Below are 27,235 nucleotides of genomic sequence, written 5' to 3'. Positions count from 1 at the left end.
TCGTCTCTGGCATTAACTGCACTGGAACGTGGTTTTAGTTCATTGAAAAGAGAGGCCCTCTGCACAAATATTTGTGTTATGGTGGTGTAAAGTCTCGTACTTCATTAATCAAATTTGGTTCCATATGGAATACTCTTATGGACTTGCTTTTGGAATAAATGCAAAGCCTAAAATCAATACTTGGCTGAAACCATGGTAATGATGGAAGAGTTGCTGAAGCTAGGAGTGAAAAATGATGTCCTAATATAGAAAAGTTACCTATAAATGATAAAGAAGTCATTGACATAATGTTTTTTTCCTTAATGCAGACATGCAAACTATGTTACATACCTTAGTAATGACCACCTCCTGCTGAAATCTCCAAAGCCTAACAGTTCTTTCACAGATATACAACACCATAGGGCTTAAAATCCACTTCCAAGCCTGTAGAAAATTGTGTATTAAAAAAACAACATTTATTTGAATGTCTACAAAAATACTTTTCTGGTTTAAATCAGCAGGTAACCTAAAATGAAATTACTTGATTTTCTTCTGTGATTTTTTGGTTTGTCTTTCTCAGTAGAGTATTTTTGCTGCTGCTGTAGCAGTTCTGGCTTTCTTGTGGAGCAGACATATGGGACTCCCTCACAAACACCCCCCAAAAATGATGCTAACATCTATCTGTACTCTGGCCAAGAAGAGTCCTTTAAAATCTTTTCCAACTAAAAGGAAAAATGATTAATCTATTTAGGTGTTACATATAGATGTCATTGGACTTGAAGCCGTATAGATGCATACATTTATACAATATTACCCATAGCCTTACTATTTTTCTTCTCTTCAAAGTCTAAAGTATTTTGGAGAGGTCACATAGAAATAACTCTTACTATCAGCTGTGAGTTTTCTGATGGTGCATAAGAAAATATTAAGTCCCAAATATTCAGTTAGAGGCATGGGATACATTTCCATTTAATCCATTAGTCAACTCTGTATCAATAAGTGATTTGATTTTTTTTTTTTTTTTTTTATCTAGGATACTAAACTGGTCATACTTTAAGTATTGCAGATGATTGCTGTGCTTATACTTGCTAATCATATGTACTGATCACTGTAACAATCAGAGAGTCTTGGCCATTCAAGTGTACTAGCTGATGATTTCACTGAGTTGCACTGATAGCTAAGATAATTAGATGTAATTGAGTCTTCATGATTTAAAAATAATCTTTTTCTTTTTTCTGAGAAGAGATACTGTTTTATATCCACTTTTGTTAGTTACACAGCTCATTCTAGCAAACTGGATACTCCACAATCATGAACTTTTAAAATCTCCAAAGAATAACTTTACTTGCTGAAACATTGACTTTGCTCCACAAGCTGGGTAACAGGGGTTATAAAGTATGTTTTATGAGAAGCAAGCCGTAAAATTATGTGGCTTCCTTAGAAAGTGCTAAGAGGATGGAGCAGCAATTTCCCAAGGTTAAGTCTTGAAAATTAAATTTAAAAGAAACCTGCATGATTTAATAATGGGAAGAAACAGGATAAGCCAAAAGATTCTCAGTTAAAGCAGAAACTCAACATATCCGTTGTCCCTAAATACTACAGGTGTCTCTTCACAGTGGGTAATCTTATGTTTTGAATATATTTGCATATATCAAGCAACAGTAATGATGAGATCTGTTTTTCCTCCCTTTCATTTGTGCTACCTGTAAATAAAAGCACGTGACAGGAATGATAAGGTTGCAGGCTACCCTGTGCAAGAGCTCAGCTGATATTTTAAATGTGCCATTATTCCAGTGCAATGGAGCATTCAATTCAAGATGTCTTTTGGCTGGGTTGGGACAACAGAGCATCCACCAGGAGCAGTAGGCTCCTAAGAAACACGTCTCTGGCTGGCTAATCAGGTCATTAGTATTCTTACCCAAGTATAGTGTTTCCTTCTGTAATGAGAATGAACTGAGATGGGGCAGTGATGGCTCAGGAGAGGCTATGAGGGTAAAAGTTAGGTGCCCCAGGTGCAAGAGAAGTGCTTCATCACCCTCAGCAGGAGCCAGATTGGTCTCCTTCCTACCTAGTGAAATATGAAGCAGGGGAGCAGATGTGGCATGACTGAGAGAGAGACTCCAGCATGGTAGCCTCCCCCAGGAGCCATGGCCAGCAGGATGTGCACTCCTGTCACTTCACACAACCCCAATTGTGCACAAGGCAGTCCCCTCCCTGCTCAGTCCCACCTGCGCCTGCCCCTGCCAGTGCTGCAGAAGCCTTACCATGGCTTTTTAACCTCTGAATAGATTTCTGCTATTTATCTGTGGTGTCTAGCAGGTATCACACCACAGCACATTACCCATCCAGCAAGGCACTGTTCATATAGATGATCTATATGCCATATAGTATTATTACAATTCATTTAAAGTAATGTGACTTTTCAAGTATGGCCCTGGGTAGGCAGGAAAGTGTGACAAAATAGGTTTAACACAGAGAAGTGGAAGTTCTTTCCAGCTAGTTTTATGATAATGAATGTCAAGACATGCTATTGGAAGCAGGCTTGTGTCTGTATTCATGGTGTGCAGCCATGTATTGATTTTTATGGTGACATTGTAGCTGAAATTTTTAGAGAGGCATTCATTTTCTCATTAATATGCAGGTTGGATAGTGGCTAACAATAGTTTAGTTTAAGAAAAATCTATGTCAGCCGTTAAAAGAGCTACCAGACACTGAATGCTAATTTTCCTCCTTTAGGATTTCTTTTGGTATGTTTTCTCTTTTTGGAAGAAACAACAAAAACTTGCATATGAGCAAGCTAAATCTTGAGCTGAAAATGTTGAATGATTTTGTTTGTATGCAAGACATCTGACATACTGTACAAATCTGCTACTTAATTACCCCCTGTGGATTTGCAATCTTGTTCTAGCAAAACCACCCTTCCATGGGACATTTTTCCTGCCTTTTGCCTTTCCCTTTCATAATTCATTGTTTCAAATTCTCTCCTTTTTACCTAACTTAAGACATCAAGGCTGGACAATATGAAGCGTGTGCCCCAAAGCAAGGACATAATTTTCTCTCCAGCTTATTCTCCCTTGGTATTTAAACTGTCCATACTAAAGTACTATTAGTTAAAATAGTAATATTAATTTGCATCCCTAGCTTTACAGTCCCATTGTATTTCCATGTCTCTACCCTCATAAGGTTTTCTCTTGGAGGCTATCTTTTGTGCAATGAATACATCAAGGATATTGGTGATACTGAATACTTCAAAATAAATGTACGGAACAGATTTAAATAGAGAACAATGCTGATATTCATACCCTTCAAAGAGAATGTTCACTAACTAAAGGGTCTTCCAAAACTGAAAATCAGTATTAATGACACCAAAATTGTATACAACACTCTTCATCTGTACCTGTCTATATTGATTATAAAGGAGGTTGGGATCACTATCTTAATGCATGGGGAGAAGTCATGGAACAGGAAAGTGAAACTAGTCTCTAAATATGACACTAAGTGCCAGTCACTGGCATACGCTCCAACCCCCTGCTTCCTAAGACATTTAGCCTCCCAAGGAAGGACATAAAGTTAAAAACAGAAGACAAACATCACTCTTACCACAGGTTTATTGCCGGAAAACTGAGGCAAAGGGCACTGAGTGGCATTCTCCCATTCCCAGTAGTGATCTTTACAGTAAGTGACATTGTGAAGCAGCAGACTCTGAGGCGTCTGACCTCGGACAAGCTGACTTAAAACAAAAATGTTCATCAGTGATATGCTTCTTTCCAAGGTTTCTGTGCATCTCTAGGTTTTGCACTAGTAGTCAAATGCCAATTGTGAGATAAATGAGAGTTCAAGAACTGGCCATTTCAATCCTGTTCTCTCTCCTGTTCAAATTACCTTTCCTTTAGTTTTGCCATGACTTTTTGACCAAAGGCAAGAACTGTATTATAGTATTAGTATACATCAATGCAGCTGAACTGCAGAGAGTCCTTGCATAGGAAATGTACATTTTGCAGTATGTGGCAAAATTTGACTTCCAAGTTCTCTGGAGCAGGCTCTTTGACCTCTGTATTTGAGCATCTGGTATTGTTCAGTAAAATGATAAAATTTAATAGTGACAAACTTCTCTTTCCTTTACTGCTTTCTAAATGCATTTTTAAAAGCTACAAATAAAGTTGGAGGAGTGTAATTAGATGTATACTCTCAAAACATATTAAATTCTAGCTTCTTTACTTCTGAGAACGTTAATGATGTGAATTTTTCCAAAGACATCAATCCTGAGTGTTCAGTTTAAATGGGTTTCAGCTGGTGTTGATTACGGTAGAGAAGGAAGATTTTTATGAGAAAACCCTGGTTTTTTTCATATTGTTTCTCTCAATTTTCCATTCCATACTTAGTTTGGCTCTGCCACCAGTTCAGACAGAAACACAGAAAAGTAGGTAGGCTTGAGTGAGTTTTGTTTCACCACTTGGGAAGGACAAAGAAGTGGGAAATGGATGAAACCTTGGGGTTTGACTCCTTTTCATAAACAAGGTAGTGGTAGGTATGTGCTAGGACCAGAGGAAACTGCTCTGTTGCAGTGCACTCCCAGCCTGGAGCAAATAGCTCATTCATTGAATGGTATTGGTAGGGCTGTTAAGTAAGTGTCCACTTTTCAGGGAAGTCTCTTGCTGAGGAATGTTGTTCAGCTAGCTAGGTAAAGGGAGCTTACAAAGCTGAAGGTTTTAAAGGGTTCATCATGGTTGTTTGAAGTTAGATTCTAAAAGTTCTGCCAGAGAGAGAGGACAGGGGATTTTTTTAATCAGGCTGGGATACAGTTTACAGCATTTGTTTGCAGCTCTGCCTCACAGTGTTTGCTGGCAGCTCTGCCTCTGTAAATTGACTAATTAATTGGGCCAGTTTCAGGAACGCTGAGAGCCAAAATGGATGTGGCAACTCCCAAACCACAAGGAAAGAGGTGAGAAAAGTAACACACCACAAAATATTGTACTGGCCTGTTGCCTGCCTCATGGTGATGCCATCCATGTACCTCCAGAAAACAGAAACATGCACACAGTGCTGTGGGTTTGAAAGTTCCTCTGTGTCAAACAGTAACGGTCTGTATGTATTTTAGTGGTGGACAATATAATCTGCATGTGTGAAATAGATATAAAAAGTGTATTATGATAACAAGGACAGGCTGATGGGGTTTTTAGCAATCTGGTCTAGTGGGAGGTGTCCCTTCCCATGGCAGAGGACTTGGAGCTAGGTGATCATTAAGGTCCCTTCTAACACAAACCATTCTGTGCTTCTGTGAAAACCGAATGACTGCCCTCAGGTCTGAAAAGCTTTACTACTGATTGCAGCGATGTGTACAGGAGCTAGTAAGCAGGAAAAGATCTGTGTTTCATCTCAAACTGTGTACATATACCCCATGTAGTTTATGCAGACACCTACCCCATACCATGGATTATTAAACCGGTGAAGAAAACCACAAAGAGGTGATGGGTATACCAGAACACCTCATAGCATGACCTTCTGATGAGCTCAGTGGATGAAGTCATTATTAGAATTAAAGCCACAGTTATCACAACTCCAGTTATTCCAGCTATGGTGGTTAGTACTTCTCCTGTTGTGTTCTAGAATAAGAATACATTATTAGTATTAGTACTAGTAGTTATTGTTGTTATAATTGTTATTTTTATTACTATTTCTTTTACTGTTACTATGGTTACTGTTGCTGCTATTAGATGTGATGGCAAAATCTAAGATATATTTTCAGCATAGAAACAAAACCAGAACAAGACATGGAGGCAAGACAAACCTTCATTTTATCACAGAACAGCACAGAAAACCATCCCTCTGCTCCATTTCCACTCAGGCTTATCCCAAACAGATATGCAAATGTTTGCTGACCCTTATTTGTTTCAGGAATCGAAAGGAGGAAATTAGGCAGTCTCATTAGGACTTTTATCAATTTTGTTTACATAAAAGGGCCTCAGAAAAAAAAAGAAAAAATATTAGGGGAATGAAGAGATTAGACCGAGAAATGTAATAAGCAAAACAGCATTAGAAACCAGCTTATTCATGTGATTGTGTTAAAGTGAGGTGCTAAGACACCTGCAACCACAAAGGTGGGGAATTCTTTTGTGCTTACTTTGCTGCAAAGTAAGGGTTGTAGGGTTGTAGCAGCCCTGAAATGGTGCACAAAAATGGCATACGCTCTTCTATTTAGACAACATATCTTGTTTACTTGTTCCTTTCATTTATCTGGAGATAGATTGCATAATACTTGGGTTTATTTTTTTAAAGACATATTTATTTTTATGCTTTTCAGTGATGAAATGTTAATATGCTGGACTAGAACAAGTTCCTTCCTGTTCATGACTCACAGACATCAGCACAGGTCTGGTACATCTGTCTAAATCCACCAAAATAAACTAAAGTGAGAGTGAAGGGGTATTTTGAACACAACAGTCAGATGCTGATTGCAGTTATAAAGTGCACATTGTGAAGAATGATGATAAAAATCTCACATGCAAGATGATAATCAAACTAAATGTGCCAGCAGAGTGTAAATGAAGTCCCCATTTGGCCTGCAAAGCATGTATATCTGTTTTCCTGGTGCTGTCTTCTGGGTCCTGAGTTGGTTCTACAGCTTAATACACTAGGAGAAAAAAAACACCCTATATTGTACTTGTAAAGTGCACTTATTTGATATGGAAATCCTAGAGGTGGGAAAATTCCACAATGCCATTTTTACAGTCACTTTTTACAGTAAAATCATTCTTTCAAATGTTCACCCTTGACAGCACACAGCACAGTTTCAAATTGGTACCTGTGAAGAGTGTGTTCAGATCCTATTACATACTAACAGGATTGATCTAGGTGATATTTTGAACATTTCCACTACAGTGGCTAGTTTGAATGTTGAGATGAAACAAGGAAAAATGTCAGAGACACTTAGTACATTACTTCTACGGGAGTAGGATGAAACTGAAAAGAAAGCCTGAGTTGTTGATCTCAGAATTTATTCTCTGAAGTGAGAAGCAATCTTTGGTTTGCTTTCCTTCATAATTTATGAATTCTGAGTGTAGCTACTGAGACACAAGTGGGTGATAAAAGAAATATAAATATTAGAGGTTAGAGTAAAATCTAGGCTGTAAATTGAAAGGTAATTGTGGAGTATATTACTGGGAAAGGATCTCGAAAATTTCTAGCCTACCTCCTCAAGGGTATTTAGGATCTTAATGCTAATTAGAGGTCTACCTCACAATTATATCACCATGGGAATGCTCAGTGGAGAAAAAAATGCATACTGAAAGATGGTAAGTTCCTGTTCAGAGCCGTGAGCTTTGTTCTGCTCCTCGGGATCATGTCACGTGCATGCAGTGAAAGTGGTCACTGGGTGTACTGAAAGACTGTGCAGCTAAGCCCTTAGCTTGCTGTCCTCTTTTGATAAACCTGACTACTTTGTCTATGCTAACGTGGAGACTTTTCCATTCATACCATTGACTGCATTAATTTGCTTGATTTTCTTCAAATTTGAGAATTGTTTACTTGTTTGCTTTGAAAGATGAAAAAACCCACACTATCTAAACTGGAGAGGAACTAAGAAAAAGCAGAACAAGCCTTGCATCTGGAAAGTACTATTGAATCCTATCGAATGGCTATACAGCCACTTTGTTTCTTGTTTCAGTGGAGAGCATCGCTGGTTGACAGAGCCCCCCTCTGTGGTGTTCAGGTAGTCCTTATTTCATGCTGACTATGTGGAAATTTTCTAAAGAGCAGAAACAATATTATGGGCATCTCACTAGGGCCATTTCAACCCTGGAATATGTAACAGTATGCAACAGGATACACAAGGAAACATATAACATAAATGTAATGTGTACTATAATGGAATAAGGAAAAAAAGCTTATTAACTTTTGCATGGTTTGCATGCCTACCATGCAGAAAGGCTCTGCTTTTTGTTATATTATAAATATTATAAGGAAGAGCTTATAATGCTGTTGGGGTGTATCCAAGGAAGTGGACAGGAGGCACAGTCACTTCTTTCCCCAAAGCAAGCAGAACCATTTATTCGCAGGGTTGAGAAGCCAGTAGTTCTGCTAGGCTCTGAAGAGCACACAGCAGCACCAGCTTCCCCCTGCACTGCTTCCTATATGCAGCAAGCCTCTGCATGGTTTTGAATGTGCTCTTTCCTGGGCAGCCACACTCTACATGTAACAAGGCAGAATCAACCCCCAGATTGCAAAGATGCTGCACAATCATGGGGAGAGACAAATAGTAAATGTGAAAAAAAATACTGTGAAGTGCTATTGCTGTTTGTTTTTTTCTTTCTGAAAAAAATGTTGTGTTTGTTCCATGTATTGATAATTAAGTTTTGAGGTTTTTTAAAATTCTTTGCAGGTTCATTTAATTGCCTACTATTCACAACACTCCTTATCCTCCCCCCACCAGCTGCCTCCTGACAAACTAATTAAAATACTGTAGACATTTCTTTGAGCTGAGTAACCTGAAAATTGCAGCTATGAGTAAGTGTTTTCAGCTGAAATTGAGGTTAACCTTTGGCAGCACCTTCTCGCTCTGGTTAAAAGGCTTTGAAACACAGTTTTACTGACAATAGAATCCACAGAGGAAAACTTTGTAGATGAGAAAACCAAAAAGTGACAGCTTACTGTTTCATAGGTCCTGATTGGGTTCAAGTAGCTTTCATTTGGGCTCTTGCCAAGACCAGAAAGTTTATTCCGTAACTCCCCAGCTTCTTTTGACTGGCTAGTATGATACCGCTCGATGTTGATCAAGTGGGCAACAATATGGATGGCTGCATGAGAGAAAGAGTAGTGTGAAATTACAGACACACTTGTGTGTGTCCACAGCGCCAGAAGGAAGTTCACTATGCACACTGTGAGCTATTTGAAAAGCTTGGGCATAAACTATGAGTTTTGCTTGGGTTAAGCTGACAATAAAAAGAGAATTTTATCAAATGCATGTCTAATTTGAAGCAACTGCTTCCCATTGGAGAGGACCAGCTCCAACGTCACCTCCCAGGTTTACAGTCAAGTGTCCTGCAGTCTTCAGTGTCATCACAAGGGACCTCTTGCGAGTTGATGTAAAAGTGTGTGCCACTGATTTTGAATTGTTCAAAATTAGGTAAACTGATTAAAATTCGTATTTTTTTATTAATATACTGGAATGTGCAATGGTTTACCCTTGCTACATGGGACACTGAGTTGACTGTTTTAATCACGGACCTGTTTGCAGCTTGCACTACTGATCTTTAAGAGATGCACTTAAAATCCGTTCCCTATTAACAAGTAGCTGTAGCATTATTTTATGTAGATGGAGCCTGGGGAAGCCACAGGAACTATGATTTTAAGGGAGAATTGCGAATCACAATGTTAGATCTGATTTGTCACGAGCATCATACATTGCCTCTGCTTCTGGCCTGCTCCCAAAAGGTATATGAAATGGTCAGTTTAGAAAAATGCCTCAGACTGAAGTAAGAACTCTCCCATAATTATTTTCCTGGGTGGAAACAGGGTTATTTCAAGAGTGGAAAAGGAAGAAATTTGTTTTATTATTGGCTAACATAGATAAAATCACAAACAAGATAGGTACAGAATTTCATTTTTCAATATGAGAGATTCTCAAATCCATTACAGGAAAGCTGTAACTAATGCAAAATATTAAAAGCCAAAGGATGAAAAAATGACAATGAAAAATAATTATATGTTTACAGCAGAGCTATTAGGATATGCTATTTCTAGTTCTTATAATTAGCTTGCTGTTATAATCTCTCCTTCAGTGGTTATCTGTTTCTGTCCCTGACTATTTAAAAAAACCTTTCTAAAAGGCAGCATTTGTAGTAAACCAAATATGATCTGCTTCCCTGAACAATATTCTCTAAAAAAAGATTCTTTTTTTCTCTTTTCTCCTCTCTTTTCTCTCATCTCTCTTCTTTCTTCCCTTATTTTCTTCTTTTTCCTTTTTCTTTCTGCTTTCTTTCTTCTTCTTCTTTCTTCCTTTTTCCTTCTTTCCTCTTCCTCTTGTTTTTTTCTCCCTTTTTTTTTAATTGTAACTACATGCATGAAAGTAATGTCTCACTGTGCTAGTCACTGTATAATCATGGATGAAAACACAGGATTAAATGCATAAGGACTTTGGTATTGCTAAGTCTTTTATGTGCCTACCCACTTACTGAGCTCCCTCATTCTACGTGCTGGAGTCCAGCTCCTCTGCAGCACCTGGGGAGAGCTGTGTGCATGGGAATATGTGTTAAGGTAGGATGCTGTCCATGGAAGTGTTTAAAGCAGCCAGTGCAAAAAGGTAGAACATTGCACTCTTCCCTCCACCAGTAGGTTATCCCAAATGTCCAGGCTGGAAAGAGACTATTTGCACTCTGTACTTATGTGGTGATCCTTCTAGAGCAGTAGATGTGCTGTCGTTGGTTGATTGTCAAGGTTGCGCTTCATCCAAAATGTCATATTAGCTTCGGGACTCCGCATTGCCACTCATTGACACCTGCTTCACCTCATTGCCTCATGCTTAGACATTTACTGGGAGATGAAAGACCTACTTTAAAATCCTAGTTACATTAAATTTAAAGTAAGGCTTTAAACCAAATCACATGTCCTAGTCACTGGGCTGACTGATTATTCTCTTTTGAGCTGTATCCTGATGAAACCCATAATAAAAATAATCAAATATTTATTGACACAGTCATCCCAAGTGAATATTCTGAGCACCCAAACTGCAAAATCAAGCTCCTATTTTTTCTGAATCTTTGGCCCAATAAATAATAAGTTATTTATACAGGCTGCAATAGCTTCAGTAGAATAGAGACTGAATCCAAATGGGTATGAACTGCACAGAGATAAAATGAGCTTGGAAATTAGAAGACAGATTCAAGCCATCAAAGGAATGAGACTCTAAAATAACCTTTCAATAAAGGGGATAATGGGATCAAGCAATCTAAGCAGCTTTCAGCTAAAGGTTGGTCATTTTATGAAAGAGTGTCTATGATGTGACTGTGAGCATCAGAGGGTATTGGATTCAGTGATCGGGCATGTCCTGCACACGCTGTTATGGATAAGGTGCTGCATGTGAAACAATCTGGCTAGCATCCAGTGGAAGATGCTTCCCAGAGTCTGCACGTGAGGGTGCTCCCAGCACCTCAGCAGCTCTGAAGAAAGGTTACACCAGACCACAAGCAGTGAGTGAGATGTGTGAGTTCTGATTGTCAAAACCCAAAAGCACAAGAAGCTCTGAGCTGCACGGTTTAGGTGGCAGCTGTGTGGGGGCTGTGGCAATCTGTTCCCCAGTGTACAACTGATGTATAAGCAGTATATAAACACTGTTGATGTATTTAAGTGTAACAGCACTTTCAAGTGCTGAGTGGGAAGGGAGGAACTGTTGCTACAAGGGTCTTCTTTCAGAACAGATGTGTTGGCCTGGTAAGGATGTTATCAGGTCCCTCTGGAAGGGAACCAAGTCATTGCTTTATGAGATCCTGATGTCTTTGACATGTAAAAGAGCTCACTTGCAGGACAGGAGTTTGGAGTAACAGACTGCTGTCTTTGGTAAGTTGTGGAGTTACATGCTGAACATAGTCTGGTACTGGACTACGAGAAAGAGGAGAGAAAACTTTCAAAGGATGGAAAGTCCTGACAACGAATCTCTGAGTGGACTTCTACTAAGCAGTTTTATTTTGGCATCCACTTATGATTAATGTAACTTGGGCCTCTTGCCCTCTATACCTGCAGGATGCTCTTTATAACTCTGATGTAATAGTCACCATAGCCTTGGGACCATGTGAGTTTCACACAGTTATGATCCATAGCGGTGGTTTACCAAGGGTTCCCTACGGACTCTCAGCTGGAGGTTTTGGACTATCCTTACTAATTTAAAATAGCCACATTGACTAGATGTGGAGGTTTGAATCTGTGTTCCTAGTAAAACACACTCTCTCCCATCCACCTCCCGAACAATAGTTTTTTTTTTTAAAGTGATAGTGCAAACTGTGAAGCACTCACATGAAATGATGGCATTTCTGTTATTTAAAAGGCTATAAAACATTACACTTTCCTCAAAGTGAAGGGTTGTACATGATTTGTACGAATTCTAGTCATGTCAGCAGTGACAGGAAATCTAGTGCTATTTAGTATATGTTGAGTGTTGAGAGTAAAATGAGGTGGTAGTTTCCTCCAGACAGACAGAGGTTCACATTTCCTAACAGAGTATTTCTCGTCTTGGACAAAAAAATAATGGGTTAAATGGATATAGTTTCTCAAGAAAGTCTCAAGCCTAAGGTTTAATGAAGAGTAGTCATGTTGCAACTTTTCCCTGGAGGAAGAGATCCACTTTCTGCAACCTAACCTAGTAAGATTTTTCTGCAATCCATTAAAGGACACTGGTTTTTCCATCTGTATATTGTTCTGTTTCACTATAAGTGTTTCTGTCAATGGAAACATCATCTTCTTTGGGATTTACTCCAATGTGCCTTCTGGGTGGCTTCTCTCCAGCTTTCATCTGACAGGTAGAGGATATTACAAGTGTAGAAGACTTCCGGAATGAACAGGAGAGTGGTTTTTTTGGTTTTTTTTCTGCAAGTTTTCTGTAGTAGATTTTAATGTATAGCGCATAATGATACATTGAAAAATATTAACATTCAAACTAATGATGTACTGATATGTTAGTTTACCTGAGTCTTCCATGATCTTACGTATTGCCTGGCATGTTATTAGATTAATACTTATGATGGTTTTTCATGTGCTGCCAGCAAAAAGGATGCACTCTAAAAATTAATTATAGCTGGATGGTAAGAGTAATGCAAAGATTTAATTCCATTTTCAGTGCGGTTCATTTAATGTACAATGGTTGTAGCAGACTAAAAAGTCTGGCACTGAACATATTGCCATTAACTAAAATATTTTACATCCCTAAAGTGCATTTTCTGAAGGTTTGCAGTGTATAGAATTTACTAAGCAATTCCAAAATTAATATGCAGATTTCTGAAATCTGAGCTTACAACAGTTGGGTTTTTTTTTTCCCTGCACCACTTAGATAAGTTAACCATGAGAGCAAAGTTTAAGGTACTACATCTCAGGATTTTCAGTTCAATTTTTCCCTCATTCTGCATGACCAAATATAACATATGAAATAAATCATCCAACCTTTCAAACAAAATCCTTTTTTATAGTGTTCGTGAAGACTGAAGGATTTTGACTGTTGTTTATAACAACATCTGGAACCTCTGAAGCACTTAACGTACATTAATTTGTATTTGACCCTGAGATGTTCTATCTAGTCCATCTCTGAGATCAAATAAAAGATTTTATTGGGAGGAGAGGGAGGAATAGGATTGCTATTACAGCATGGTGTTTACTGTAGATATTCTTAAATACAAAGAGATGTAATTAAATTATCTTGAAAGTCTGGTCAATTTAGCTACTCTTATTCAGCCAATTGTGCCTTCAGTGAAGCATGCATGACTCTCATTGAACTAAACAGAAATTGCATGTGTTTATCTGAGGAAAGATTTCACTCTTTCTTTTTCTGCATGCCTGTACAGGATAATAATCAAATTGAAGCTTGCTGCTAGAAGTTAAATGTTTTGGTTAACCAGCCTATCATGATAAAGTAAAAGGGTCAAATCTCAGCCTTTCTGCCCACACTGAAGAGAACAGCTTTGCAAGCAGATAACCCAGACATGGGGAATTCTGCCCCCGATCAAGCTTGAGTTCTTTCTGCCACCCACTGCCTCGTGCCATTTCTGGTTACACAAAACCCTTAATTCAACTACATGTTGTCTTTGTGGACTAAAAAAAGCACACACTGTGTAAAAATTACAGTAGTGACCACACACATACTTGCATTGGATTTTTTTTTTTTTAAGAATGGTTATAAACATCAAAGAAGAACATGACTTGGATCACTTTTTTATCTTAGCTGGAAGCTTATAATCTTTAATTTAATATAGTTTCCTTCCTAGTGCTTGCACTAAGTCTAGATTTAAACAATCTGACTGGAAAAAAAAGGAAGTTTAATGGAAGTTTGATTTTCTGTAATTTCTGGAAGTACAACACTGAGATATCAGCTAAACCTCTTTGGAAGATAAGCATCTAGTTCCCTGAAAACTTAGTTGCTTACACAAAAATGTGACTCAGATCACCAAAGCTCTTCTCATAGTCTACCAAAAAGTGGTTGAAAATTGAAAGGTTTTCTAGTAATTTTAGCTATAGATTTTTCAGTGCTTGTCAGAAGCCAAACACACCTGGCATCACCGTACTTCTATCTGCAGTTTGCACGTTTTTAAGGAAAATCACACTGCCGGAATTGCTGTTCTTCCCCTATTTTTCCTTAATTGCTTAAACTTTATTAATATCATAATTCAAAGATTGTTGGAGCAAAATATCTATATAACCTTTCTGTAAACATCAATACAATGCAAGAATCAGTTTAATTCTTCAAGATGTGCACAACATGTCAAAGCAAAAAAAAAATATCCCCCATAACTCTACCCACTTCAGAAAATGTATGAATATACTTTCTTAAGAGGGTAAAAACAGTAAGAGGGAGGAGTTGTACAAAACTTTATTTGCTATCCTTTGTAGGTATCTTTAAGTTTCAGACCACTGCTTCTCAACTGTAAAGCTGCTTTTGCATTAGAAAGCAGAGAATTATTTGCACTGATCAAACTGAGAGTGCATGAAACTCTGATTTTATTCTAGTAAGGTTACGACTCTATAAGGAAGATTTATTAGTGTCTGAATAACTCCCAGACAGCTCTTATCACAGACAGGCATGCAGAACGCAGAAAGCCAAAGTAAGCAGAATTCCCTTTACTGAATTTTCAATGATGCCCTTGATTATAGATAGCATTGTTTACTCTCTCTCTTTCCTCCAGCTTCCCTGTTCCACTATTCTCTAATTATATCCCTTTATGACCTGACCAATTAAAGCCTGCTCTTGAATTTGTATTGGACGTGATGAAAAATTAAAGGTGCAGATGTACTTTTTCCAGGGCCACGCACACCTCAGCTGAGCTGGCTGCCTGTTAGAAACCAGACAATACTAATGTTGCACTGACTATTTTTAGCACGCCATTAAATAAATATGCTGGAATAACACCACCTGGCAAGCCGAGATGAATACATGTTACTTAAATAATAAAGGAGTTTACGATTTTATATTGGGAGGCTAAACTTACTGATCTGATCTTCAAATTGGTTTAACTTCTTGCTGCCACATTTAGGCTATTGATCATAGAGGGGAGAACATTCATTTAACTAAGAATTACTAAATTGCAATAGACTAATAGGAGTTGACTATGTTTTTGTGTAATAAAAGGAAGTATAGGTAGAACTTGGAAAAATAATGTGTCAGTTGAGAGGAAAATGACATCTATTTACACATCATTTTAAGTGTTAGATTTTATTAAAAGGGATTCAGTTTACTTGTGGGTACCTCTTTACTCTGAAACATTGCTTTTCTGTCACAATGTGTGCTGTAGACTTTTTTTTAAAGGAATTTTAAACTTAATTTCAGGCAATTGAGTTTCTGGCTGTTCTTTACCCAAGTCTGGCTATACAGCGATGTAATGTTTTCCTAAATGTGATAGTTTTTTCTCACTTGGCTGTTAGGGAAGCACGAATTCATAAGTTGTCATGCTTTGTTCATTAGACCTCCCCGTACTGTGTTTTCTTCCTGAAATATCTTATCAACTATTTGTCCATTTTATATTTTAGAAAAAAAACAACAAAACCAACCCAAATAACAACCCAACAATGAACACTCATTTTCTCCCTGGAGAGTGATAGAATAAAATGATAATGCTTTCTGTCATTTCACATCAGCTCCTGTGTCTTTTTCCTTGGAATTACTGAAGCCATAAAGTAATCACTTTTCTGATAGACTTGCACTTCCCAAACTGTCCACCCTTAATGCACTAGGAAACATTTTAATATGAATGTAAAAGCCAAAAAACATGAAAGGTTTGACTGTGCAATTTTGCTTTCTTTTTGGAGCCTGACCTATTATACGCCAAGTAGAAGTTGGTTAATTTACATTTCAGGGTTGATTTATTAATTAAAGAAGCAATGTTGCATTCTGTAGGAATCTGTTTTATGCTGAAACTGAGTTCTAATAAATGAATGGACATGACAGATAAGTAAATCATCATAGTACACGACAAGATGAATGTTTGCATCCCCTAGCCTTCTCCTCTGAATTCTTTACCATGACATGCAAAAGACAAACTTTAGCTATTGATTCCTATTGGCAATCCTGACTTCATATTCTTGTCTCACTGCATGAGGACATTAACAGCCTATACATGCAAAAGCAGCTCCCTCATGCAGGCTGAAAAAAATATTGAGACCAAGATCCATCCTGACAGCCTGGGGGTAGAACTGTTACCCTGCAATGTCTTATGCTTGCAAATAGCCCTGATTAATTCCTCTGTCTCCTTCACATTTTCTAAGAGAACCATCTGCCTCAAATACCTCTCCATCTCTAACGCGCTCATGTCCTTCTTCATATTTGCTTTTGTACATTCCTCTCTGCACATCCCTCTTCCTCATGCTGTCTCCTGTTCTCCTTGTCTTCTAAACTCCTACAAGCTTCAATCTTCTCCAGGTGCTTTAACTACTTGGAAAGCAGGAAGGTGCTATTCTTCCCAGTCAGGTAAACAAACATCTATAGCTCTGTAAGTCACTAGGATCAGGAGAAGAGATACATTTTGATCTTAAGATCCTGTTTTTCCCTCAAGGGGGCTATCAGTTCCCTGTGCCCATCACCTACTTAAAATAAATATGTAGGAATTCATTGGTTTTTTGAGACAGATACCTCTCTCAAATTCAGATTAAATTTATTATCTAGTTGAAAAATTATTGAAGAGGTATTGATGGAAAGATGTGTGGTGTGACTTGTAAGCATCACTTCCTCAGGAAATTGGACAGTAATGCTGTGTTATCTCCCCAAACATCTACACTCAGGGATTTAATGAGAGTTATTTACACTAAATGTTAAGAGCACATAAATTGGTCAGATTAATTACGTGGCAACTGATAGTTACTATTCAGGTTGAAAGTTTACTGCCTTAATAGTCAAACTTTTTTCAAGCACAAAAGGTTGCAAATGGTTAATCAGATGGGACTCCTACACATATTTAAAACTGCAGTCAACAAATGATTGCACTAAAATAGCATGTCTCAGAGCTGATGGGGATTACAGCATTAGGCAGAATCACTGTGAAATTCAGAACAGTTTGAAGGCAAATAAGAAAAAAAAAATAAAACCAAAAAAAGCTTACTTGCATTTACAGCTATTCCATAGGCAACCATCTTGTGAAATGTGATGTTTTTGTCAAGCTGTCTCCTCAGTGCTCCTCCACAGCACTTGGTGAAAAAGCAGAACTTGTTTTATATCATTCTTTTAGTGTTTAGAACTCACAGTTTGGAGAGGGGAACAGAAGAGTTCAGTACATTTAAGAATGGAATGTTGAAGGGATTCAGCGAAAGTTTTGGGCTAGTTTTGGGTCTCAGGTAACTGTTTCCAGCATAGTGACACTCCTGGATTTCTGAAGCTATTCACCCTATGTTGATGGCTCAAAAAAAGGTTTGACAAAGCTCTGCTACATTTAGCTGTGATTTGTGAGTGGTTTATCTGGGCTGGCGATTAACTGATTTGCTGTAAAAAACACTAGGCTTGCTTTGCAAGCTCAGGATTAGCTGCAACAGCACAGCTGAGCTGCTGGTAAAGAGCTTGCAATGAAAACATTTTCTCTGCTTTCATGAAATGCACACCCCTGGGGGGTGAGGCTGTCTAGACCTCAGGTGGCTGCATGCTGATCCACTGTTGGAAGTGGTGGATCAACAGTGGTGTGCTCGCGACCAGCTGGGTGCTTCTGCAGAGTCAGCCCGGGGCCGGGTGCTGGCTTCAGGAGCCAAAAGTAACATGCTCTGCTGGAACCAAGACAGCCTGGACAGAATTCAGTTTCTGAATGGTGGTGTGGGTGTCTGGATTGCTGATATGACCTGGCATGGTGCCATGCCAAAGATCCTGGCGTTTATCCACGTTGCTTCCCAGCTAATACGTCTTCCAAAAATCTGGAGCACTGCAGGGTGCAATACACAGCACCTCCTTGGAGAGTCACTGGATCTAGCACACTGCTGACCATACTAGAGCCAGTCAAGTTGCTCTGTACCATGCTCCACAAGAACAGAATATTGTCCAGAAGAGCAAAATATTATCTGTGAGAAGAGTTCCAGTTCTCTGAGTTCTTATTCAGCAGCTAAGTGGGCATGCATATATTTTGTGTTAATTCACAAACTGATTCAAAAGGCCAAGACAACTGTTTTTTTGTTAAATGCTGAGCTCCTGGACTCAATTATATAACAGTGTTGATTCCCAGCCTAAAGACTGCTTGACAGCTAAGTCTAACAATCAAGGAAAAAAAAAAAGGCAGAACTGGAATAAGAACCAGCTTACAATAAAATAACTGAATGCTACCATTTCTAAATTCTTGTTGTTCTTGGAGTCATGAAGTGATCAGTGATTTTTTTTACCCAAACATGTGGCATTGGAATTGCTCTGACTATAATAATTCAATGCAAGTTGAAGCTATAGTTAGTAGAACTAAAGCCTCAAGTACTTCCTATGTGTGATTCCAAGGTTAATGTAAATGCCTCTGAGCAGATGACCACTCTGTTACAAAAACATGTTTACCACAAATGAAGACCTGACTGGTGGTTACTCAGACAGAAGGGTTTAAACATATGCCTTAAAGCACTTTTATCTATCTGTGCATTTTCTTTCTCCAGTTTTCACTTTGCAGCTACACAGAATACACATGATGGATATGTATTTTCTCTATTTGGCCAAGTTGCATTATTATGTCCCTTTTTTGTAGCTTCTCACTTTTCTCTTCATGACACCATGCTATGCAGCAGCTGCCAAAATCAGTGTAGCATTTAGAGTACTGTGTTAAACAAGCCATTTGTTTCTCTTCAGTCATGAATACTGACAATTTAAATGGTAATAACTAGGCAATAGTGTACAGACTTCTCTATAAAAAATTAAAATTCCTTGGAAAATGTTTGATATGGATAATTCTGCTGAACTACAGAAATAAAAAGAGAGGATAATATGGCTATTTGAGAAATGGTACTTACAATGCTTGCTCCTCTTAAGAATGAAATAAGGTTTCTACAGACTGGTAACAGGATTAGCATGCAGTTAAAATTAAGGCACGTTGCAGAAGCTCTTGCCCAAGCCAGGGTTGACTGTACATATAACAGTGTAAAGAAATTAAATTACAAGCTTGATATGGAAGTGCAAAAGAAAAATATTAATATAATACTCTTATGTGGGAAAATTACTGTTGAAGCATCAAAAGTTTTATGAAGGATGTATGTAAAATCAGACTATGAATACAGTCTTCCTGTGGAGCCCTTTAACAATCAAACTCAAACTTACTCCCAGCATAATCCGTGTATAAATGTAAGCATTGTCATCTTCATACCAATGGAAGGTATCAATAAACAAATAGAAATTCAGTGCCAGCCACACCAACTACAAAGCAGAAAGACTACAGGTTAGTGACACTTACAGTATTTTTTAATGCATTTAAAACTGATTATGGTTATAGTTTTAAGAGTATCTGAGAGATGTTTCAAAATCAGTGTGCAGTGCAGTTCTTGATCACAGATGACAGAAATCAAAAATGCCTACTCAAATGAGACTGTCTTTTAGCAAATGCAGGATTACAGTCGTATCCTCATCCCTAGTAGAGGATATAAATGACATTTCCTGTGTCATGGTAAACTTGCTTTTAAGCACAGGGCTTAACCTCGTCTCTAAAAAGGCAATAAAAGCTAAAATTAAAGAATCACAAAAATAGAGGGAGTTAGGAGCTGAGGAAATTCCTTTCTCTGCTCCGCATGCTCAATTCATCAAAGCCTCTGAAAAATAATTCATAATATAATTTCAATTAGAATTGCAACCCCCTCCTCCCTTTATCTGAGGACTAAAGTAAATGGACTTAAAAATAATTAAAAATAAAACAGCGAGCCTTTAAATTGTTTTTTAAGACTAGTTATAAAAAGACTGCTGAATATTTTATAGCAAGTTTTACATTAAACTTGGGAACATTACTGTAAGCAAACCATAAAATGTCTTTTAAACAAGCTTAAAATATTTATATATATCCAATTAGATTTTTTTAATGCTAAAAATACTCACTAATAACAGCACTGAAAGTTTTTCATTCAAGATCCAGCATCCCATTCTGAGTGCCTCTCCCTGTGCTAGCAGCAGCTGACTCTTGCCTTCCAGCGTCCTGAGTTCTCTGTCACTTCCTTAGGCTTTGCTACTAACTCCTTTTGTCTTTAGTTTTTAATAAGCACCTAGTGGGAGCAGGAGCTCTCTCTAGGAATTTTCTAATTAAAGACTGCCTGAGAAGAACAGATCACCCAAATGTCTCATGACCTCTGTAAAAAAATGCTGGTCATTGTCCAGTCCTTTCTCTCTGCAGAGTTATTTCTCAGTAAATGAGAGATGCTGTCATTAAATTGTCCTCTTGTACTAATATGTATTTGGGTGGTTTTTTTTTTTTACTTTATTTTTGTCGTTTGAAGAGAGTGCAGCATTTCTTCATGATTCGTTTTTTTATTCAGTAACAAATGGCAGCATCCCTATGTGTGTATAAGATGGGAGCATGTCCTGGTGAGGGCACTGCATTTACCCTTGACTCCTCTTGCCAGAAGCTCTGCATATTCTGCCTGTGGTAATCTCATTCTTTCTCTAGTAAAACCTTTTCCTTAAGGCTTTCCTGACTTGCCTGTGAAGGAGACCTTTCTGTGACAAAATAACTTAAAATTTCTTAAGGTTGAAATGCTGTCAAGCTCAACTACTTTTTAACCAGTGCGAATGGCTGTTAATATAAGTTAGCAGAACCATGAGAATGTGGTTATGAATACTCTAAATACAAGTGTTTACAAAGGATTTTCTTTGAGCTTTATTTTTCCTGGATGGTAAAGTTAAGTATTATTTATTAACAAACTTTATGACAAGCCATGTGCAGTAATTGGCCATTATGTAACTTGATATAGGCACTCGCATAACCACTCTCTTTATAGTAGCTTTGGTAATGTAGGAGCTAAAAAGACAGTGAACCTTGCTGTATTTTTCAGAGGTCAAAAGATTAGGAAATAAGGGAGAAGGGAGGAAGAATGTGCAGATGGTGAAGAGAAATACTAGTAAGGTCAGATGCCAATTTTAACTACTTAGAAAAAAGGAGGGAGAGAAAACCCACTATCTGGATTAGCTGCACTTCAAAGGGAAATGCAGCACCGCGATGTTCTGCTTTGAAGTTCAGCCGATCCAGACAGCAATTTTCTAAACTGAGTTAAAACTGGCATCTGAAATAGATTTTTTTTTTCAGAGTACAGCAGATTCACATGCTAGTTTAGGCTCCAAAATTTGTCTGGATCAGCAGCTGTACTTCAAAGCAGCACATCTCAGTACAGCATTTGACTTTGAAGTGCATGTGGTCCAGATGCCAGTCCTCTTAAAGGAGCCAATGAATCAACTACACTTTAATTTTTGTCTGTTGAAACAGCTATGTTGTTTCTCATATATAACAGTAATGTGTGTGGTCTCCAGTATGGTATCTATCAATAAAAAAATAAAGCTAACCGAAAAGCTCTTTATTGCTTCATTTTGTACAAAGGAACTGGTCATCAATTTTATTATACTGATTTGCAGTGATCTCAGCCAATTTCTAGCACAAACTATTCAGAAAAGACTCAGGAAAGGACATTTTATTGATTTAAGTTATAATGGTATTCCATTTTGCTGTTGTGTTATCATGAGCTGCAACTGTCCCAAAAAGGATATAGAATAAGAACAAAAAGGAATTCACTCTGGCGACTGGGGAACAAGCAGTGCTGGGCATGCTGAGTTCCCATGCAAGAAACAGGCAACTGTCATTAGCTTAAAAGGTCAGTTTTTGCATGGAAAGAGGTTTATGAGGTGCTGAATTCTTCCATGTAAGTATCTCAGCATTAATGTCAATGTTTGTATCAATTACTGATACAGACCTCAATCACAGTTAGTTCTATTCTGTTTGACAGCAACCTCTATCTGAGGTTGTTAGTAATTGTTTCAAAGTACTTTCAACAGTGCTTACCCTTTGCAAGACAAATTAATTATTAGCCTGAGACTGCATACATATACCTATATATATTTCATTTTGCTAGGCTATCTCAATTTTACTATTAGATATGCATGCCTTGTTTCTCAAAGGCCAAATCATTTTGGTTGACTCTGAACACTGCCCTAGCCCTTTCATAGTTTTCCTGTGTGCTTGACTTTATGTCTGTTAGTAACCTGAATTAACTTAATAAGCTTCACTATGATATTTACAGAGGTAGATATAGGTAAAAAAGCGATCCAGAGGATCAGACTGCTTTAGTTTTGCAGACCAACTAAATCCATTTAATTGCTGACTGTGTCAGAGGGTATGCTTTGTGTTAGACTGTACAAAATGGTGATGCTGCTGTGTTATCTAATTTTAATATTATTTGCACATAAAGTTTTAGCATTGTTTGCACAAAAATGTTTAAGAAGTGGGAGTCAGATTTGTCTCTGTTGGATGAAGAAGCCATGCAATATACTAGATAAACCATTCAACTTCTGTGGAGAGAAACTGCTGAAGTTGATTTGTTGTTTTTGTTGTTTTGGGTTTTTTTGACTGTTTTTGTTTTGTTTATGGGGTTTTTTTGTGTATGTGGGGGGGGGTGTTGGTTTTTTTCTGTGGTATTTTTTTATTTGGTTGGTTTTGCTTTGTTTATTTCCCTCGAAAGACACTGTAAAGGAACAGAGGTCAAGGTTCAGCTTTCATTGTTCTTCAGTGCTCTGATTCTAGCTTTGCAAAAGAACACTGAATTTCTGTAAACAGTGGCTGAGTGACTAGTAGAAAAAAGAAGCTATAGAATTTTTAGAGATTTTCTTATAGTGGGATTTTATTTTTTTTAAATTTAACTACCTCATTAATGTTAATGGATTTTTTTTCTTTTATGAACTGTACTCACATTATGGATGGGGGAACTGTTTTGCGGTTTGAGAACATTCATAAAATCCCTAAAGCTCTGAAAAACTAATGTAATATGAGTCTTGTCAGTGCCAAAGATTCAAAAATAATCAGATTATTCTAAAATTTATGAATGTAAAAATTAGAGAGTGTGCAGTTTGAGGCAGAGTACTGAGTGTTGAGACTACAGGGGTCTGGCTTCCTATTTACAGCTTTTTTCAGTAACAATGTGTTTATTTTTTTAATAAAATATTAAAATTTTTTTCCCTGGAAGTGGGCTTGAACAACAACAAAAAATGCAGTTATCAAAACACTTGCGATGCAGCTGGCAGAACTAGCAAGGGTATAGCAAGTATTGACTACATCTACAAACCCAATCACTGGTTACAAGGCACAAAATTGAGAGAAAAACTTCTACCTCTATCCAGAAGAGCAAAATAAAATTTCAGAACCCCTTTAAAAAGAAGAAAAGACTTTTGGTTGTAGATCTAGCTCCTCTTGAACTCCATAAGCCAGTGCAATAAAAAGACAGTGCAATAAAAGAGTTTCTTTCCCTCTCTTAGCAGACCTGATACTGGTATTAAGGATACCTCAACTGGTGGGCAGTGCCAGGATCTGGGATTGCAGAGCACACCAGTGATGGCTGCAAGAATTAAGAGCAGGAGTCAATAGAATGGCAAAATGCAAAGGGTCTGGGATTAAAATAAAAAATCATGTTGGAGGCTAAAAGGGAATCTTCCACTGACCAGTGTGGCAACAACTGTTGTTTCTGCCTGAAACGGGGCTCAGCACCCCATTTGCAGAGGGCAACCCCAACTCTGACTCTTTCCTGAAGCCAGCAGAAAGGTTTATCAATGAGAAACCTAAGAGCTCTGGCTTGGGAAATAATCAGTTCCCAGCCAAACAGTATAAATATCTGAATCCAAATCTTTTCTCTCTCAAGGAACTCTTTTATTGCCATGGTCACGCTATAATCAAAATATATTTAGGAGCAATTTCAGATGTTCAAAAGATATTTGTTTCAGTAAGTGCCAAAATCTCCCAGCTTTTGACTGTGCATCTCCAGAAATAGAGTATCGTACCTTCCTAATTATATGTGCAAAATGCTGCTTTTCTCATAAAAACTGTTTTCCAGATTAATAAAATGGAACAACCTTTCAAAGCAGCTGAAATCTTGTACTAATAGATGTGTCCACAGGTTAACCAGAAGAATCATCCTTTCAGCTATTTTGTGGGTAGCAAGCTGTGGAAAACATCTAGTTTAAAGATGAGTGGAGAAAAGGGAAGAACAAGGAGCAGAAGGAAAAGGGGATGACAGCATCCATGATTCACCTTCCCAGAGCCAGGACATCACCAACACAATGAGAAAGCATTGAGAGAGACACCATATGGATATAAAAGGGTTGTTCCATATCAGCACACAACCAATTTCTCTATACTACCGCACATAATCCTCTCCATGCTCTCCAGGGCTGGCCAGATTGGGGATGAGACCTGGTGACAAGGGACAGGGTGAAGCTGAGGTACTCAATCCCTTTTTCACCTCAGTTTTTACTGGTGAAACTGAGATTCAGTTATTCCAGGACCCTGGGGCAAGCAGGAAAGTCTGGAGCATGGAAAATGTACTTTTGATGGAGTAGGATCAGGTTAGGGAACATTTAAACCAATGAGCATACAAAAGTCCGTGGAACCTGATGGGACACACTCCAGAGTGCTGACCTGGCTGGTGTCACTGTGTGAACACTCTTAATCCTCTTTGAAAGGTCATGGCCACTGGGGGAGCCTCCCGAGGGCTGGAAGAGAGCAAGTGTCACTCCTGTCTTCAAGAAGTGCAGGAAGGAGGATCTGGGGAACCTGAAGTGGTCAGCCTCAGCTCAATCCCTAGGAAAGTGAAGGACCAAATCTACCTGGAAACCCTTTCCAGACACCTGAAGGACAAGGTGACTGGGAACAGTCTTTACAATGAGCTGGGCTACCCCATACATGAAAGAGGTACTTGCTGGAATGAGTCCAGTCAGGGCCACTTTAAGGGACTGGAGCATCTTTCGTGAGGGGACAAGCTGATGGACTGTTCAGCCTGGAGAAGAGCAGATCATGTTAATATGTATAAATACCTGATGGGAGGGTCCAAAGAGGATGGAGACAGACTTTTCTCAGTACTGCCCAGTGACAGGATCAGAGGCAATGGGCACAAACTAAAACACAGGTGGTTCTGTCTGAACATCAGGAAACTCTTACTATGATAGTATCTGGCACAGGTTACCCAAAGAGGGTATGGAGTATTACTCTTGGAGATATTCAAAAGCCATCTGGAAATAGCCCCAAACAGCCTGGTGTAAGGGACCCCACTCTGAGCTCTGAGAAGGGAGGTTAGACAGGGAGATTTCCAGTGGTCCTTTCCAATGTCAGACATTTTGGATGTCTGCAATTTCCCTTTAGTTTACCAGAACAAAGTGAATGGAGCATTCTGAAGGTTTTTTTACCCAAGACTATGAGCATACTTAATTTAACTAAATTAATTTGTCTTTTGTTAAAATTTTCATGAAGAAGTTATTAGATTAGATTTTATTTCTGTTCTAATTCAGAACATTGTGATCCCATTAGCAGCCCATTTTTATGAGGCTGATATGTTTTGGAGTGCTAGATTGAATATTTCCAGTGGAATATTTTGTAGAAATTTTGGTTGATGCAGTCTGAAATTCTTTCTCTGCATACACTGAAAACAGTAAGAAGGACACATAGGTATTTGGGAGACTTCATATATCCTTAAAATGAGTAGCAATGGCACTAATAAAGACTTCAATTTAATTAATATAAGGACTTGTATATAGGTATGTTTTTATGACTGTGTGCCACAAATAATTTTTCCAAAAAACACATCACCATGCAAATTCCTTATTTGCATAGTAGTAAAATCACCAGAGTTGATAAAACTGTATGTTATCTGAACAGTTTTCAGTGAATGATTTCTCCTCATTTAGACTTTATATTCCTTCCCAAATTCATTCTAAGATTATTATTAAACCCTATTTCATATTAAATTAAAAATGAAATACAGTTTGCCCAGCATAGGAGCATTAAAAGGTCACTCCTATGGTACTCCTTGGTGTCAGTAATCATATGCACATGCAGGAGAGTAGCAATACGTACAGCCTTTCCAGATGGCTATTCACAACTGCACACAAGAACAGAGGTCAAGAGCTAAGAGTTCACTTACTTGAAAGCATTTTTCTAGGCTGTTTGAATTGGAAATTGTACTTTAAAGTAATTACAGGCCATCATTTTTAACACTGCAGTATAGCAATATATAAAAGCATAAGCTGTAAGTGTCCTGGATTCATTTCTCTGCCACTAAAATGTTATTTGCTTCTATTACCTGAAATTCAAATAAGCCAGTGGCACTGTCTATGAAGTATCTCTCTGTTGTGAGAAGAAGCCATGAAGAGGTATAGGCGGGAGTGGAGAATAAAGATTGAATACACCAAGAAAGAACTGGAGAAGCAGTGAATAAAGACAAAATGGGAGGATGACAGATATTTAAAAAGTATTTCCATAGTCTAAGCAAGAGTACTCTTGTGAGCAAAGGTTTCCAATTGATGCATGATTCTATTTCTCCTTTCAACATTTTCTCCCCATTTCTTTCTCCCGTCTCCTAAATGTATTCAAAAAGCACTGTAAGTTTTGGCAACTAAAAATAATTAGTCCTATGCCAGACTTCTCCAGTGTCTCATGGCAATAGTACACATAAGTAAGAAGTCTTTTTCTTACAATTTGTGACACATTTGATTTAACTCTCTATGGACAAAGCAATGAAGTTGTAGGACATAAAACCCATCACAAAATACCAAGTGGTTGTACATGTTTAACACATCTCATGATTTGGTCCTCACAGTTAAATTTTGAGCGATTGCTTCTAATAAGACCCTGATTTCATTCATTTTCACCTGTAGTGAAGTAATTCCCTTGAACTGAGCCTAAGTATGGAGAAGAAAGCAACAGACCAGCTCATGCTCTTCTCTCACCTCTCCTCCCCTTTGGGCACGGTGTGGGGGCTTCCTCCTCCCATTTACAACATATACAGGTTGGTCTCCTGCCATGCTTTATTAAGAAGGCAACACAAGCATCAAAATCAGCTCCCATTTCCTCCAGCCAGGCAGTGACAAACAGTGCATCTGCTGATGCAGCACCACCCA

General features: G+C 38.1%; 1 protein-coding gene across 1 annotated transcript in view; it reads right to left on the bottom strand.

The window, feature by feature from the left end:
• Nucleotides 1-20,236, bottom strand: part of NOX3 (NADPH oxidase 3) — a 38,303-nt gene extending 18,067 nt beyond the window's left edge. The window contains exons 1-8 of the mRNA XM_027717047.1: nt 20,192-20,236; nt 19,427-19,522; nt 19,123-19,233; nt 17,262-17,346; nt 8,626-8,771; nt 5,401-5,582; nt 3,580-3,709; nt 331-423 (exon numbers count right to left, since the gene is read on the bottom strand). Coding sequence (XP_027572848.1) covers nt 331-423; nt 3,580-3,709; nt 5,401-5,582; nt 8,626-8,771; nt 17,262-17,346; nt 19,123-19,233; nt 19,427-19,522; nt 20,192-20,236 — 888 coding nt within the window. The remainder of the gene's footprint in view (nt 1-330; nt 424-3,579; nt 3,710-5,400; nt 5,583-8,625; nt 8,772-17,261; nt 17,347-19,122; nt 19,234-19,426; nt 19,523-20,191) is intronic.
• Between the last annotated feature and the right edge of the window lie 6,999 nt (nt 20,237-27,235).

This window comes from Pipra filicauda, unplaced genomic scaffold (genome assembly GCF_003945595.2).
Source record: "Pipra filicauda isolate LSUMZ 115617 unplaced genomic scaffold, ASM394559v2 scaffold55_size4083901_pilon, whole genome shotgun sequence".
Classification (NCBI taxonomy): domain Eukaryota; kingdom Metazoa; phylum Chordata; class Aves; order Passeriformes; family Pipridae; genus Pipra; species Pipra filicauda.
Note: the sequence above shows the minus strand (reverse complement) of the source record. Positions and strands in the feature narration are given on the sequence as shown.